Source organism: Microcaecilia unicolor, chromosome 14, assembly GCF_901765095.1.
Source record: "Microcaecilia unicolor chromosome 14, aMicUni1.1, whole genome shotgun sequence".
Lineage (NCBI taxonomy): Eukaryota > Metazoa > Chordata > Amphibia > Gymnophiona > Siphonopidae > Microcaecilia > Microcaecilia unicolor.
The window spans coordinates 19180589-19197891 of NC_044044.1; the positions used below are offsets into that span (position 1 = coordinate 19180589).

General features: G+C 45.4%; 1 protein-coding gene across 1 annotated transcript in view; it reads left to right on the forward strand.

Moving 5' to 3' along the window:
• Window positions 1–17303, forward strand: part of DNAH2 (dynein axonemal heavy chain 2) — a 218871-nt gene that overhangs the window by 14085 nt on the left and 187483 nt on the right. The window contains exon 6 of the mRNA XM_030186429.1: window positions 15845–16083. Within this exon, the coding sequence (XP_030042289.1) occupies window positions 15845–16083 (239 nt within the window). The remainder of the gene's footprint in view (window positions 1–15844; window positions 16084–17303) is intronic.

Sequence of the window (17303 nt, forward strand, 5' to 3'; positions counted from 1 at the left end):
TTAAAGAGGAAGAAGCGACAGGTCTTGGCTATCTGCTGGATATGCGCAGAGAAGGAAAGAGAGGAGTCAAAGATGACTCCGAGGTTGCGGGCAGATGAGACGGGGAGGATGAGGGTGTTATCAACTGAGATAGAAAGTGGAGGAAGAGGAGAAGTGGGTTTTGGTGGAAAGACGATAAGCTCGGTCTTGGACATGTTCAGTTTCAGGTGGCGGTTGGACATCCAGGCAGCAATGTCGGATAAGCAGGCCGATACCTTTGCCTGGGTCTCCGCGGTGATGTCTGGTGTGGAGAGATACAGTTGGGTGTCATCAGCATAGAGATGATACTGGAAACCATGAGATGAGATCAGGGAGCCCAGGGAAGAGGTGTAGATTGAGAAGAGAAGGGGTCCAAGGACCGATCCCTGGGGAACACCAACAGATAAGGGGATGGGGGTGGAGGAAGATCCATGAGAGTGAACTTTGAAGGTGCGGTGGGAGAGATAGGAGGAGAACCAGGAGAGGACAGAGCCCTGGAACCCAAATGAGGACAGTGTGGCAAGAAGTAAGTCATGATTGACAGTGTCAAAAGCAGCGGATAGATCCAGGAGGATGAGGATGGAGTAGTGGCCTCTGGATTTGGCAAGGAACAGGTCATTACAGACTTTAGAAAGTGCTGTTTCTGTCGAGTGAAGAGGGCGAAAACCGGATTGAAGCGGATCAAGGATGGCATGAGAGGAGAGAAAATCAAGGCAGCGGCTGTGGACTGCGCGCTCAAGTGTCTTGGAGAGGAAGGGTAGGAGGGAGATGGGGCGGTAGTTGGAGGGACAGGTAGGGTCTAGTGATGGTTTTTTGAGGAGTGGCGTGACTACAGCATGCTTGAAGGTGTCGGGGACAGTTGCAGTGGAGAGAGAGAGGTTGAGGATATGACAGATGGAGGGGGTGATAGTAGGAGAGATGGTGTTAAGTAAGTTGGTGGGGATGGGATCAGAGGAACAAGTGGTGCATCTTGAGGAGGAAAGAAGGCGGGCGGTTTCCTCCTCGGAGATATCAGGAAAGGAGGAGAAAGAGGTCTGGGTTGGTTGGTTGAGGGAGAGGGTTGAAGGGTGAAGAGGAGGAGGTGGCTTGGTAGTGAACTCAAGGTTGATCTTTTGCACCTTGTCGCGGAAGTAGTCAGCCAGTGATTGAGGAGAGAGTGACGGGGGGGTGGGAGCGGAGGGCACTTTGAGGAGGGAGTTAAGGGTGGCGAAGAGACGACGAGGGTTAGAGCTGAGAGAATTAGTCAATTGGGTGTAATAGTCCTGTTTGGCAAGGAATAGTGAGGACTGGAAGGAGGATAGCATGAATTTGTAGTGAAGGAAATCTGAATGGGTGCGAGATTTCCTCCAGAGGCGTTCAGCAGATCGGGCGCAGGAGCGAAGGTAACGGATGCAAGGGGTCAGCCAGGGCTGGGGATTAGTACGCCTTGTGGGACGGGAGGTGGATGGTGCAAGGGTGTCCAGAGCAGAGGAGAGAGTGGCATTGTAAGCGGAGACAGCCTCGTCAACAGACTCGGAGGACATGATGGAGGGGAGGAGATTAGAAATACTAGATGATAAGGTGGGAGGGTCAATAATCTGGAGATTCCTGGAAGTAGTGGTTAATGTTGGGCGGGGCTGAGGGGGAGGGTGAAGAAGTGTGAAGGTGATCAGGTGATGATCAGAGACAGGAAGAGCTGAGGTGTGGAAATTGGAGGGTGAGCCGGAAGAGGAGAGGACGAGGTCAAGGCAATGGCCATCACGGTGAGTAGGGGTGGTGGAACAAAGCTGGAGGTTGAAGGATGATGTTAGAGTGAGGAACTGAGAAGCGTGAGAGTTGGACAGGTCATCAACGTGTATGTTGAAGTCTCCGAGAATGAGGGATGGAGATGAGGGTTCAAGAAAAACAGAAAGCCAGGCATCGAAGTCGGTGAGGAAGGAAGGGAGGGATTTATCAGGGGGGCGGTAAATGACTGCCACTCTGAGTGGCAACGGGTAGAATAGACGGATGGAGTGGACTTCAAAGGATGAGAAGCAGTGAGACTGTGGTAGGAGGAGGGGTTGGAAGCTACAGGAGGGCGAGAGTAGTAACCCGACGCCTCCTCCACGGCCAACTAGGCGGGGAGTATGGGAGAAGAGATAGCCTCCATGGCATAGAGCCGCAACTGAGGCAGAGTCGTCAGGGGAGAGCCAGGTTTCAGTTAGGGCAAGCAGGTGAAGGGAATGAGAGATGAAGAGATCGTGGGTGAAGGGAAGTTTGTTGCAGACCGAGTGGGCATTCCACAGTGCACATGAGAAGGGGAGGGAAGAGGGGGGGAGGAGGGGAATAGATATGAGATTGGAGACATCCCGGAAACGTTTGCATGGATAGGACGAAGACAGGTGTGGGGGACCTGGATTGGGATTGATGTCTCCTGCGGATAGCAGGAGGAGGAGCAAGAGAGTGCGGAGGAGGGTGGGGGAGGTAGGGCGACGAAGGCGACGAAGACGGGATGCGCTTAGGAGGAATGGGGATGGGTTAATGGCAGGAAGGAAGTGTTGAAGGTTGAGAGCTAGGAAGGAGGAGGGGGACAGGAGAGATGGTGAGGTGGTGAGGGACGGGGGTGAGTAGGGTATTGCAGTAGTGAGCAAGATGGGAGAGGACATGGGTGGGCAGTGAGTTCCAGTGGTAGACAGCGGTAGGGGGAGGGGAAAAAGATTAGGAAGGGACAGGGCAAGGAAGAGAATGTGTAAAGGGGCCATAAGTAGTAACTGAGGTGTTATGGGTATATATGTAGTGACTGAGGTGTTAAGCGATAGATAGAACGGCAGAGCTGGATTAGAGGCTTAAAACTGGAATGGTAGGCAGCAGGCAGGTAGGCACTGCCCAGTAAGAACAAGTCACACCCACTATGTTTGAAAAATGTGGGAGGAAAGGAGGTGAAGAGCCTGAACACAGAGACAGAGCAGTTATCTGCAGGCAGATTAGGTTGCTTGGGAGGGTATATAAGAACTATCACCCTAGGGGTGGGTGGGTAGAGGGGTGGGTGGCAGGGATCTAAGTCTAAAATGTACAGACAGAGCTGCAGCACAGCCAGTTAATCTGTAAAAAAGATGGATTTCTCAAGAAAAACTGGTATAGAAGGCTGCCCCTCTAACAGAGAATCAGGTCACATTTAACTGTGACCAAATAAGGATCCTTGGTCCTAAAGCCAATGTTTACATTTTTCAGGTTATTTTAAATATCAGAGGATTAGGCAGAATTGCCCCCTCAATCACGCCTCTAAAGCCCTGGTCTTAACAAGTAGTTAGCTAATTTTTATGTGCAACTCAGAGAAGGGGTAAAAGCAGACATGAAATTATATGTGTATTTTTTGCACTTCCCAAACCACGACCAGAAGACGTAACCTTGGAATCTGTGTCCTACAATATTCACAGATGTAAATAGTGGCTATTTGCTAACGTAAATATCACACAACTGTTCTAAAAAGATGTAGATCTTTTAAGGGTAGTTAAATCTGATTTATGTTGTTCCATAATGGGGTAAGAATGACAAGAATCCCTACAACCTCCAAATCTGTACCTTACTCCAGATAAAAATGGTTCAGTTTATAGCAGCAGTGAGCCTAATAGTTGTTATTCTGTGTATGTAAAGGGAAATTCTTCAAGCCATATGACAGCCAGTGCTATAGTTGTCTATCATTATTATTTTTTATTATGTTTTCTTGAGTCAGTCAGTGCATAAGGCAGACAGATGCATCTTTCACACTTGTCAGTCTTGTATTTTATGAACTGCTTCTGACCAATTGATTCCAGCTTAGTGAGGCCCTTTTCAACTGTTTGATGCCACGTCTCTCTTGGCCATCCTGGACCTCTTTTGCCTTGTTGTAGTTCCTGAGTAGATTCTTCTTAAGCTGTGTGAATCAAAACCATCTAGTCTGTTTTGGAGAGTTTTCATTTGTGGCCAGGTTTCTGCACTGATTAATAGAATGGTGATCACAGCTAACCAATTAAATTCTCTTTGGGTATTCTAGTGAGGATATTCTGAATATTATATAGAAGCTGAATGTCATGTGGTTCCCCTGGGATTGGAGAAGTGAGCCCTAGAATAACCACCGAGGGGTGGTCGACAAGCCAGGAATTTTTCACCTGTACCAACCGCCATTCCCCTTGGGTTGAGTTCTTAGATGCAGGCAGCCAGCAGGCCTTGGATCCGGGTTGGGGGTCTGGGCTGTTGAGCAGTCAGAAGGAAAAACTGTCCCAGGCCCAGGGTAAGAGAACAGAGGCACCCAGACAGGTCAGAACCAACAGCAGACAAGCAGACCTTACGAGACTGGGGGACTGGGTGTCTAAATGGCAGATGACATTTAATGTGAACAAGTGCAAAGTGATGCATGTGGGAAATAGGAACACAAACTATAACTACGTCATGCAAGGTTCAGCGTTGGGAGTCACGGACCGAGAAAGGGATCTGGGTGTCATCATTGATGGTATGTTGAAATCTGCTCAATGTGCTGCTGTGGCTAGGAAAGCAAATAGAATGTTGGGTATCATTAGGAAAGGGATTGAAAACAAAAATAAGGATATTATTCTGCCATTGTATCGCCCCATGGTGTGACCGCACCTCAAAAAAGACATTTTGGAATTGGAAAAGGTGCAGAGAAGGGTGACAAAGATGATACAGGGGATGGGACGACTTCCCTATTAGGATAGGCTGAAGAGGCTGGGGCTCTTCAGCTTGGAGAAAAGGCAGCTGAGGGGTCTATAAGATAATGAGTGGAATGGAACGGGTCGATGTGGACCGTCTGTTTACGCTTTCCAAAAATACTAGGACAAGGGGGTATTAGATGAAGGTGCAGTGTGGTAAATTTAAAACGAATGGGAGGAAATATTTCTTCACTCAACATGTGGTTAAACTCTGGAATTCGCTGCCGGAAAAGGTGGTTAAGGCCAAGGTCCCACGCTGGCAAAGAGAGGGAGGGAGAGAAAGATGTCCCGGCGAACCCGACCAGAGCCCTCAACGCTGCAGCGCCCATCTGCGCCGGAAGCTGGCGGCACGTGGCGGAAGACCGCAGCGGCCACAGAGGAGACCAACACCACGGGGCGACGGCTAGAGCAGCAGCTGAAGGCGGAAGCAGCAGGGCAGAGACTGGATCATTTTCAAAACATCAAAAAGCCCATCAGTGAAAACAGTAACAATTCCCATTTTTACCAAATCTTCTTCTATATTTTTTAACAATAAAAAGGTTCAAGTTTAGTGCATGAAAATGACTACTATTACAGTGCACTCAGACTTGCAAATATTTGAATCTATCATGTTCTTTGTTTTAATTTGAGACATTGCAGAGAGAGTGGATCTGTGAGTGATTTTTCTCAGTTGATAATTTTAATAGAAAAGAAGCTGAAAGTTCCTGATGACTCAAATAGTTTAGGTACAGATGGGAAGGGATTTTGGAGGAAAAACAGACTAGCATCTGCATATACAGAGAATATATTTTCATTCGCCTACTCATTTCTTTCAAACCATGTTTTTATTAAGTATGTAGTCAACGATAACAAAACAAGCGCATCAAAACAAGCCTAGTGTAAATAAATCAGTGGCATAGCAAAAGGCAGAATATTGTCCAGTAAGGACATCTCTGTCACAGCCAAGTCTGCTAAAATGTTAGTGTAAAAATGATACATAGTAACATAGTAGATAATGGCAGAAAAAGACCTGCACGGTCCATCCAGTCTGCCCAACAAGATAAACTCACATGTGCTACTTTTTGTGTATACCTTACCTTGATTTGTATCTGTCATTTTCAGGGCACAGACCATAGAAGTCTGCCCAGCACTAGCCCCGCCTCCCAACCACCAGCACCGCCTCCCACCATCAGGAAATAATTAAATCTTAAAGCCTAGAAATAATTTATTTATTTAATACATTTAACATAGTAACATAGCAGGTGACGGCAGAAAAAGACCTGCACGGTCCATCCAGTCAGCCCAACAAGATAAACTCATATGTATTACTTTTTGTGTATACCCTACTTTGATTTGTACCTGTCCTCTTCAGGTCACAGACCATATAAGTCTGCCCAGCACTATCCCTGCCTCCCACCACCGGCTCTGGCAACAGACCGTATAAGTCTGCCCAGCACTATCCCCGCCTCCCAACCACCAGCCCCGCCTCCCACCACTGGCTCTGGCACAGACCGTATAAGTCTGCCCAGCACCATCCCCGTCTCCCGCCACCGGCTCTGCCACCCAATCTCGGCTAAGCTCCTTAGGATCTATTCCTTCTGAACAGGATTCCTTTATGTTTATCCCATGCATGTTTGAATTCCGTTACCGTTTTCGTTTCCACCATCTTCTGCGGGGTAAAAATGATACCTGCTCTTTCTGCAAATCACATATATAACATAAACATGAGTATAAAATAAAATAAATTCAACATTAAAACAAAATACAATGGTACATTTTATCCTGGGTCCAAATCAGCTTGAATGAAGACAGGTCATCTTTAATCAAGTAGAAAACGCCTAAACTTTAAGATCCTAAATATAGGTAAATTTTCAGCTAAACCTTTAGGGAGTCAGTATTCAAAGTGATTTAAATGGTCAGAAATGGCTTCTGGCTATTTAAATTGCTTTTCCAGAGCCAACCGTACATAATCAGCTGTACTGAAAATGCCCAGTTTGCGCCTCTGCTGAGACCAGCTACTTTGTGGGCATTGCAGGGATGGAATAGCACTTAGCTGATAAACTGTGACATTCAGCACTTTACTGACTGGGATAACCACATAAATAGGACTGGATAAAACAGCCCTATCTTTATATCGTTCATCGTAGCAAGTTAAGTGCTGAATATCGCAGTTAACCAGATAGGTTTTATCTGGCCTCTTGTGGCCAGATATTCAATGCCGGTGCCCGGACATGGCCTAGCACTGAAAATCTGGTCATCAAGCCGGCAGCGGACAAAGAAACGCTGAATGCCGCTGGCTGAATATCTGCCTCTAGGCTTATAAGTTCAGCTGAAAATTTATTTATTTATTTGTCGCATTTGTATCCCACATTTTCCCACCTATTTGCAGGCTCAATGTGGCTTACATAGTACCGTAAAGGCGTTCGCCAGTCGGTTGATAACAAATACAAGGTTATATTGTGGTCGAGTGAGGTAGGTGGGTACGTAAGCTAGATACCTAAACATAGGAGCACAGTTTGTTTTTAAATATCAGTCCCTTGGTTTCGAGTATCAATCTCTGCCCTTTCTGGTCACTTGACAGCTTCTGTCTGTTCAAATCATGATCAATCACAGTGTTAGCCCCTTGCAATCAATAGTTTCTCCTGCAGATATTCAAAAGTAATGGAAAGCAGTTTATGCAGGAGGTCACCACTTAAAGACAGAGGACATCCACCTTCAGAACTGTAAGAAGTTCAACAGTAAAGATAACTGTTAATACTAGGAACAGAAATAATTACGAATTCAGGCCAGCTACACCCACACACAAGATGATGTACACCTCTGACCACCTCCAATCTGTTTTCAATTTCAATCACGTGAATGACAGGTGCAAGTAGAGTGAAGCATCTGGCCTGTATTATATTTTCACAGTCATACGTTTCCTTTGTCGAGGGAGGTATATCTCTTGTAGTAACATGGGGGGGATTTTATAAGGGACTTAAGCACTCATAAAGTTATCTCAGCATATAAATGTATAAAAGGAGATACTAAGAAAAACAGCACCTATTCTTGTGCAGTACATTTGTCGGCATTTCTGGAATTGGAGAACGGGTGGAATGGGGGCAGAATTTGCACTTATTTTTCTGTTTTACAAAACACACACATATACATTGATTCTTAGTCCAATTTCATTGTAGGTGTAACTTTATACTTTATGCAGCAGCTTTTGGAAAGGCACATAGACACTTATATGCCTTCCCATCCTGGGCGTCCTGTTATAAAATTACCCTCATTATGCCCGTACTTTAAAATTTTTTTAAATACTGCAGCGCTATGGGGGTAATTCTGTAAAGAATGCAGTAACATTTACATGGGCTGATTAGAATACCTACACACACACACACACACACACATACACACACACATATATATATATATATATATATATATATATATATATATATATATATATATATATATATATATATATATATATATATACACACACACATATGTGTATACAGTATCCTGTAAGTTATGAGCGTTAATGTTTGGACATACCCATGCATCGCCCATGTGTTCCTCCCTTTGTGTCTGCATGTTGAGTTGCGTGCTAAAATTATAGAATAGCATTTACATGTGTAATTGTTACAGTCACACACACAAATTCTAGTATTCTATAACTTACGCATGCAATTGGCACTTAACTTTAGGCACCATGTTATAGAACGGGGGGGGGGGGGGGTATCAATACACAGTTTTTCACTCGGCCTTTTGGCAGCACCCAGAGTTTTCATAACATTTTTGGCTGTACTACAGGTAGTGTTATGTCTTTGCTTAGACGACTGGTTGATTTCCAGTTTGATGGAACCCTAGGCTCACCGTACTCTTCAGCCAGTTGTCAATCTCCTCCAACTTCAAGGTTTCCTAATTAATGAGCAGAAATTCACTCCAACACCTACACAGTCCTTACTCTTCATCTGCGTCCAGCTGGACTCTGCTCAAGCAAGAGTCTTCCTGCCAAAGAACAGAACACTCATCATTGTTTGTCACTCTCTACAACTTAGCTGAGCACCTTGGGCAGCTGCATATAATATCCTATGGTGGCTACAGTCTATGTACTTCCCTTGGCCAGACTGCATGTAGACTCCTTCAGTGACATCTCAAGAGCCATTAAGATCAGCATTGTAAACCCCTCTTTGTGAGAGTTCTTATCATGTCTGATGTTCTATTATCACTCAGACATCATTGGTGGACATCATTGGACAATCTGTCTGCAGGAAGTCCCTTCCAACCACTTCAGCCCACCATTTCTCTCACCTCAGATGCATCCAACCAAGATTGGGAAGCTCATCTACTTCAATTTGCCACATAAGATCTCTAGAGACTTTGAAAGTGTTCTTTTCATATCAACTTATTGGAACTAAGAGCAATATTCAATGATTACATGCCTTCAAGTAGTTCAAGTGAGAACAGACAACTAAAAAACTATGTTCTACATGAACAAGCAAGGTGGAACAGGAATAGCAATTCTTTCTCAAGAAGGCCAAAAGATTTGGCTCCTTGATTGTAAACTTGATGTGACAGTACAGGCAGTTTATCTACCAGGCTGAGAAAATCAATTTGCAGATTCTCTCAACTGGTGACATGATCCCCACAAGATGTAAACATAGTTGGTTGTATCTTCTGTTGGTTGGGATATTCAGAAGTGTTTGTGTTTTTTGTTCTATTCACCCATCCCCAAAAAGAAAAGCACATGATGCCTTTGTAATTCCATGGAACACAGGTCTTATATATGAATTCCCACCCTGCCCATTGATTCACGAAATCCTAATCAAAATTTGTATGAACAAAGTTCTAATTATTCTGATAGCTCTACATTGGCTCAGACAAATTTAGTTTCCCCATCTCAGTGCAATATTTGTGTTGTCTTCAATACCTCCAGACCAACATGCAACCTGGCTCCTGCAATAAGAACATTGTATTCATCTCAATCTCAAGAGCCTTGTCCTGATGGCATGGAGACTGAGCGGCAACTTTTAGTCTCACTTCCCTTTTCTCATAGAAGGCTGTCTTGCTGCCAAGAAAGATATCTTATTGGCAGCAAGATGGCTTTCTATGAGAAAATCTTAGCAACTGAAGTGTAATCAATTTGTTTCTTTGATGAAAAATCATGGACAGAATCCAGTTATATCTCCATTTCCCAACATTCTAGACTGCCTCCTTTCATCTTTCCAGTTCGGAACTGAAAGTTACACCTATTCGCATTCAAATGGCAGTCATTGCAGCTTATCATGCACCCATTAATGGCAAATCAACTTCTCTCCATCCTACTGTATTTAAATTTATCAAGAGTCTCTTCAACATGCTTCCAGCTCTCAAGTCTTCCCTACCCGCTTGGTACCTCAACGTAATCTTCACTAGACTCGTGGATTCCCCTTTTGAACGTCTAGGCCATGCTTCTCTCAAATACCTGTCTTGGAAAACAATTTTTCTTATGGCCATCACTTCCCGCACAAGAGTAAGTGAGTGGAGGAATAGCCGTTAGTGCAGTGGGCTTTGATCCTGGAGACCTGGGTTCAATTCCCATTGCAGCTCTTTGTGACCTTGTGTAAGTCACCTAACCCTCCATTGCCCCAGGTTCTACTTTTAAAATGAATAGGAGGAAATATTTTTTCACTCAAGGAATAGTTACGCTTTGGAACTCGTTGCCAGAGGATGTGGTATCAGTGTTTAGTGTTTCTGGGTTTAAAAAAGGTTTGGACAAGTTCCTGGAGAAAAAGTTCATAGTCTGCTATTGAGATAGGCATGGGGAAACCACTGTGTGTTCCCGGGATCAGTAGCATGGAATCTTTTTACTATTTGGGATTGTGTCAGGTTTTTGTGACCTGAATTGGCCACTGTCAGAAGCAGGATACTGGGCTAGATGGACCATTGGTCTGACCCAATAGGACATATTCTTATGTAACTGCTCCTGCCCTTCCAAATAATATTTAGCCAGTCTTCTATAAATCTCTCCACATGCTGGCTGTCTGAGCCCTCAGGCATTCCAATTATCCAAATATTATTTCTCTGTGAGTGACTCTCAAGATTATCCAAGTTTATCCTTTGGGACGCCAGATACTTTAATAACTTCAATTTGCTAGTTTCCAGTTCCTTCATTCTGTCCTTCATTGTACTGATTATTTGCTCTACTTGTCTCAGCCGCTTTCTCTGCTACTTCGGCTCCTGCCTTAGGAAGGAAATGGCTATTAAATCATCTATTTTATCTGCCAAGGACTTCTGGCAATTTATTTATCACAGCAATGATACTTACCATAGTTTCTCTTTGCTCTCCCCTCCCCCAAACCTAGCTGCTTACAAAAATGGCAGTGTGAATCCTCTGACTCAGGCTTTCCTAGCAAACCGATCAGTTTTTCTGCAACTCCACTTGGGCTGTTTATGACCACATTTCATAATTATCAGAAGTTCTATGTATGCAATTTAAATGAAGAATGCATGTTTTCTCCCAGAGCTGTGAGACACTCCTTCCCCCCCCCCCCCCAGCCATCTTTAAACCCTAATAGCCTGCCTTTTGATGCTAGCCTTATCGCTTTTGCATCTGTGACATGGCAGCATTAGAACAGCCAGAGATTTGGGTAGAAGAGAGAGAGAGCAACTGGTGATGCACTGTTTGAATCAAATTGGAATTCGTTGCCAGAGAATGTGATAAAGGTGGTTAGCTTAGCGTGGTTTAAAAAGAGTCTGGACGGCTTCCTAAAGGAAAAGTCCATAGACCATTATTAAATTGACTTGGGAAAATCCACTGCTTATTTTTGGGATAAGCATCATAAAATGTATTGAGCTTTTCTGGGATCTTGCCAAGTATTTGTGACCTGGATTGGCCACTGTTGGAAACAGGATACTAGGCTTGATGGACCTTTGGCTTGTCCCAGTGTGGCAATACTTATGGGACACCGTGCAGGTCTTTTTCTGCCGTCATCTACTATGTTACTATGTTACAGTCTATGAGCTCCTATTGATATTTTGTATCAGTATTGACCAAAAGCAACCAAACTGGGTGTGACAGGCTGCAAAGAACTTTATCCAATTGCTTTTCTGACTGTATTTTCTTCTGTTATAAGCAAACTTCATCTATCAAGTAAAGTAAGTGATCTTATTCTTCTATTTAAAAAAAATCAACAAATTGATCAGATAGTTGCATGCTTGTTTCCTTGTGGATGTCTGTAAAGCAGCCTCTCAATCTCTATACATAGTAACATAGTAGATGACGGCAGAAAAAGACCTGCATGGTCCATCCAGTCTGCCCAACAAGATAAATTCATATGTGCTACTTTTTATTTGTACCTGTCCTCTTCAGGGCATAGACTGTATAAGTCTGGCCAGCACTATCCAAAACACTACTGTTTGAACCGAGACTCCAGATTGGTGCTTTTGGTGAAAAAGTGCTCCAAAATATGTTTACTTGATAGCTTCTCATTCAATTTCATACTGCTTTTCTCGGTTTATGGCTCCTTTCAACCTGTAATTAGACAATGGTACTGCAGCACAACCCACAGCTTGGGAATCCCCACATGTGTGGCTGATATATGACAGGGCTGATAGACCTGCCAACCAGAAATACAATCAGACCAACAAGAACATACCTAAATCTTCACTACCCAAGCTGCAAAGGACTCAAATACAAATCAACTTACGCAACCAGCTTTTCCTACATAAGCACACAACGATGGAATGCACTACCAAAAGCAGTGAAAACAATATACGACCATCTGAATTTCAGGAAATCACTAAAAACCTACCTATTCAAAAAAGTATACACTACTGACATAACCTAAAATCCTGAACCCTGCTACACAACTATACAAAGTAACTAATGGACCTAACGCAATCTTCTCCTCTCTACGATTCCAAAATGTGTCTGTAACACATGTATCTTATTCTACCATTATACCACTTTGTATTTGTTCTCTACCGGCTTGGCGTACGCCTACGGTATTATGTAAGCCACACTGAGCCTGCAAATAGGTGGGGAAATGTGGGATACAAATGTAACAAATAATTATAACTATATCTTCTATGAATTGATACACTTATCTTAATATTGGGACCTGCAACCAGCATGGGCCATGTTTCGTCAAGGGCTGCATCAGGGTTGGAAGTTGGATGAATGTAGTCTGAGAAGACCATACCCTTGGTGAAACATGGCCTATGTTGGATTTAGGGTGAATCTGTCATTCCCTCATTTGCACCTCAGATCAATGGTCAGTCAATTAGTGTAGTTCTCTCTCAAAAAATAGGTCAGTTATTATAGACCAAGAATTATCCTTCAAAGAACAAATCACATCATTGGCAAAAGATTGCTTTTTACTATCTTCGTCAATTCTTTTTTTTTTTTTGTTACATTTGTACCCCACACTTCCCACTCATGGCAGGCTCAATGCGGCTTACATGGGGCAATGGAGGGTTAAGTGACTTGCCCAGAGTCACACCAATGTGGCCGCGCAGGCTTCTGCTTCTGTGAGTCTGACGTCCTGCACATACGTGCAGGACGTCAGACTCACAGAAACAGAAGCCTGCGCAGCCTTCTACATGGAATGTTGCTAGGGAATAGCAACATTCAATGTAGAATCTCCAATAGTAGCAACATTCCATGTAGAATCTCCAATAGTAGCAACATTCCATGTAGAATCTCCAATAATAGCAACATTCCATGTAGAATCTCCAATAGTAGCAACATTCCATGTAGAATCAACTAAGTAAGCCACACTGAGCCTGCAAATAGGTGGGAAAATGTGGGATACAAATGTAACAAATAAATAAATAAAATATGTTCCTGCTTGTTAATGGAGAAAACCCAGTTGCTTACCTGTGATGTAGATAGCAGAATAAATCAGCCACATAATCCTTCTGACCTTTCCCAAATAGCTGAAGCAATCTGGGGAAGAGAGGTTGGTGGTTGGGAGGCGAGGATAATGGAGGGCAGACTTATACGGTCTGTGCCAGAGCCGGTGATGGGAGGCGGGACTGGTGGTTGGGAGGCGGGAAATACTGCTGGGCAGACTTGTACGATCTGTGTCCTGAAAAAGGCAGGTACAAATCAAGGTAAGGTATACACATATGAGTTTATCTTGTTGGGCAGACTGGATGGACCACGTAGGTCTTTTTCTGCCGTCATCTACTATTTTACTATGTATATACAAGGTCTAGGACTTCTTGATCTAGTGGCGGTGTGGGAAGGCCTGTATATACTCAGAAATTTTTTCTTGGTTTTACTGAGCTGATCCTTCTTGGCACCCTTGGATTATTTATTGTGGTGTCTACAGGTAATAAACTGCAGTTGCCCTTCGATGTCCTGTGCTGAGGTGGGCTGGTGCAGGGAAGGAGTGATGTGCGGAGCTGCCTGCTTGCTAATTCACGCACACATAGGCAGATGATCAACAGCAAACGCCAGCGCTAGAGGCTGCTAGCGCCATACTAGCGCCGGTGTTTGCTACCGCCCCATGATCAGAGCCCTCGAGCGCATGAAACAACGTGCTCGAGGGCTCTTTGCGCAAGTAACATGCTAATGCAACATAGATAAAGAGCAAGTGAATGCCCCTTCCATTCTAGCCTAGCCAATGACACCAGAGAGTAGGGACGCATGGATTTCCAGTGCCCTCCTTCACTTACATGTACACCTCTAGCCCAGTGGTGTAGGAAGGGGGGCGGTGGGGCGGTCCGCCCCAGGTGCACACCGCTGGGGAGGGGGGGGGTGTCGACTCCGCTGGTTCCCTGCTCTCTCTGCCCTGGAACAGGTTACTTCCTGTTCCGGGGCAGAAAGAGCAGGGAACCAGCGGAGCCGACGCAGCTCCCAGTGACGTGCACTCGGGGGCGGATCGGCTCTCCCGCCTGCCCCTTGCTTCTAAATGATGTAAGAATGCACTCCAGGTGGTGGGGGGGGGGGGGGGGGGTTGTGCACTGAGAGGGGGTGCGACGTGCTGCACCTGGGGGGGGTGCACAGCGGTGACCGGCCCCAGGTGTCAGCCGCCCTCGCTACGGCACTGCTCTAGCCACCTACTCTCCCCCCAGGAAGTCCAATCCCAGCCGACCACAGGAGAGCACAGCTGTGGTGCAGCAAGCCTAGTGCTTCACTAACCTGCTCTTCCTGTTGCCAGTGCCTCTCTTGCCCACGTGGTTCACAGTTCAAATCAGCTGTTTGATCTGCCTACTGCTCTGCAAATTTCTACTGTCCCCCCCCCCCCCCCCAATTCCGTACACTGCTGCGTCTGGGTAGGAGTAAGTAGATCTGGTCTTTGTGAGGAGTTAGGCTGAGATAGAGACTTAATTTATTCATTTTCTTCTTTTTTTTTATTTGAGTAAAACTATCCATGAGTTAGCTAGAGTGAAGTGATTTTAATTAGGAAGAATTCCAGTGTAGGTTGTCCATTCTCTATCAGTAGTAGGATAGGAAGCTGGGTATCCATTATATAGTATGTATATATGTCTTGTGGGGACATTCCTGAATTCTTAATTTCTAAGTTGTTTATGCATGTTGATACATCTAGAGGGGTCTCACTGTTCTTATAAAACTGGATGATAGTCCCAGTGGCGTTCCTAGGGGGGCGGACACCCGGGGCGGGGCCCCCCCCCCCCCCCCCGATGCAGCGCGGACCCCCCCGGGTGCAGCACCCCCCCACGATGTAGCGCGGACCCCCCCCCGGGTGCACACCGCTGGGGGGGGTGCCGCAGCGCGCGCCTGCTCTGAGTTCCCTGACTTTGCGCATTCGCTGCAGCTCCCTCTGCCCTGCAGAGGGAGCTGCAGCAAACATGCGAAGTCAGTGAACTCAGAGCAGGCGCGCACTGCGGCACCCCCCAGTGGCGTGCACCCGGGGCGGACCGCCCCCCCCCCCCCTTGGTATGCCACTGGATAGTCCAGATTCTAATATAATAACACAAAAAGAAAAGTGAGAGAAACTTACATATTTATACAACAGTGAAACCTAGTTGGAATACCCAGCTGGAAATTGACAAAAGCAAAGTATACAGATGGCTGGAGGGCTCCTGGCCAATCAGATTACTTGTCTGAGAAGGCAGATAAGTGAAGCACGAAATAATCGGCTTTCTCAGCTGTCTGATTGGCTAAAGAGCACTTGGTTCTGTGCAATTGTTACAAATCTCTCCCCAAGAAGATCTGACGGGGATGCTTTTGTTCCTTACTTTAGCTGCCATGGTGCACTGGACACGTCAGATTAAAGAGGTTCTGAGCGCACAGGAAACTGTGGAGACAGGAGAGAGCTCCGGACCCTTAGAGGAGATTGAGTTCTGGAGGGATCGCTGCAGTGACCTGTCGGGGCTCAGCAGGCAGCTGGACAAGGATGGAGTAAAGCAGATTGAATCCCTACTGCAGCTCTCCAAGTCTTCCTATGTTGCACCCTTCAAAAAGCTGTCAAATCAAATACAGGTACAGGAGGCAGAAAGGTGTTGAAGAAGACCTGACTACCACATTCTGTAATCAGTGTATGTTGTGTTATGCTGTGCTGCAGTCGAAGTCTCTGAGTGGTACTATTGGAGACATAGAGGCATATTTTCAAAGCACTTTGGGAGGCTAAGTTCCATAGGTTTCTATGGAACTTTGGGAGGCTAAGTGCTTTGAAAATATGCCTCATAGCCACCCTTACACTGCAATCCATATATGCCTGATGTTAGAAGACACTTGCGTTTCAAGGAGGCCACTATTTAATTGGGTGCTTTCCACTTGAGAATAATCAAATGACTTATCTGATTATCTTTTAGCAGATTTTCAGCAATATCCCCCCCCCCCCCAATTCTATATAGTGCGACTTGAGTTGCGGGCACAAATCAGGTCGTATTCTGATTAGCGTGCACAACATAATTATCTTAATAAGCCAGTCAGCGCCGATAACTGCCACTTCACGAGCAATTATTGGCACTAACTGGCATTAATTGGAATTTACGTGCACAACTTGCTAAGCGTATTCTGTAAAGCGATGCACATAAATTCTAATGCGCACAGCCAAAAAGGGGGTGTTACAATTGGTGTGGAATAGGCGGGTTATAGGCATTTCCAAAAATGATACGTGCTATTATAGAACACTAGTGGAACCAAGCCCGTTTCGTCAACAATGAAACGGGCCCTAGGAAGGCTCTCATGTAAGCATTTTTTTCTTTCTCTCCTCCCATCCCATGCTCGCCATGTCCAGCGATTCTCCTCTTCCCTGCCCTCCCATCCGTGTCCCACGATTCTCTCCTCTCCTCTCATCCCATCCATCGATTCTCCTGCCCCTTTTTTTTGTACCTGAACGTTCTCTGGCTGGCTTCCGTTCCGTTCCGTTCCGTTCGTAACATCCTGACGTCAGCTCGCCTCCAGCGTTCCCTTCCCTCTCACTGTTCCGCCCTCCTCTGACATCATTACGTCTTTACGCCAGGGTGGGACAGTGAGAGGGTAGGGAACGCTGGAAGCTTGCAATGCTGACGTCAGGAGATGTTACGAACCCAGACAGCCAGCTAGCCAGAGAACGTTGGAGGTACAAATTATTATATGGTATGCCTGGTCCGTGACTAACTTAGTCGCCATCATTTACACCATGTTTTACTTGACATAAATTCCTGCGACTAGATTTAGTCTCATGGACGGGCCCTAGGCATATTCTATAAACCGCG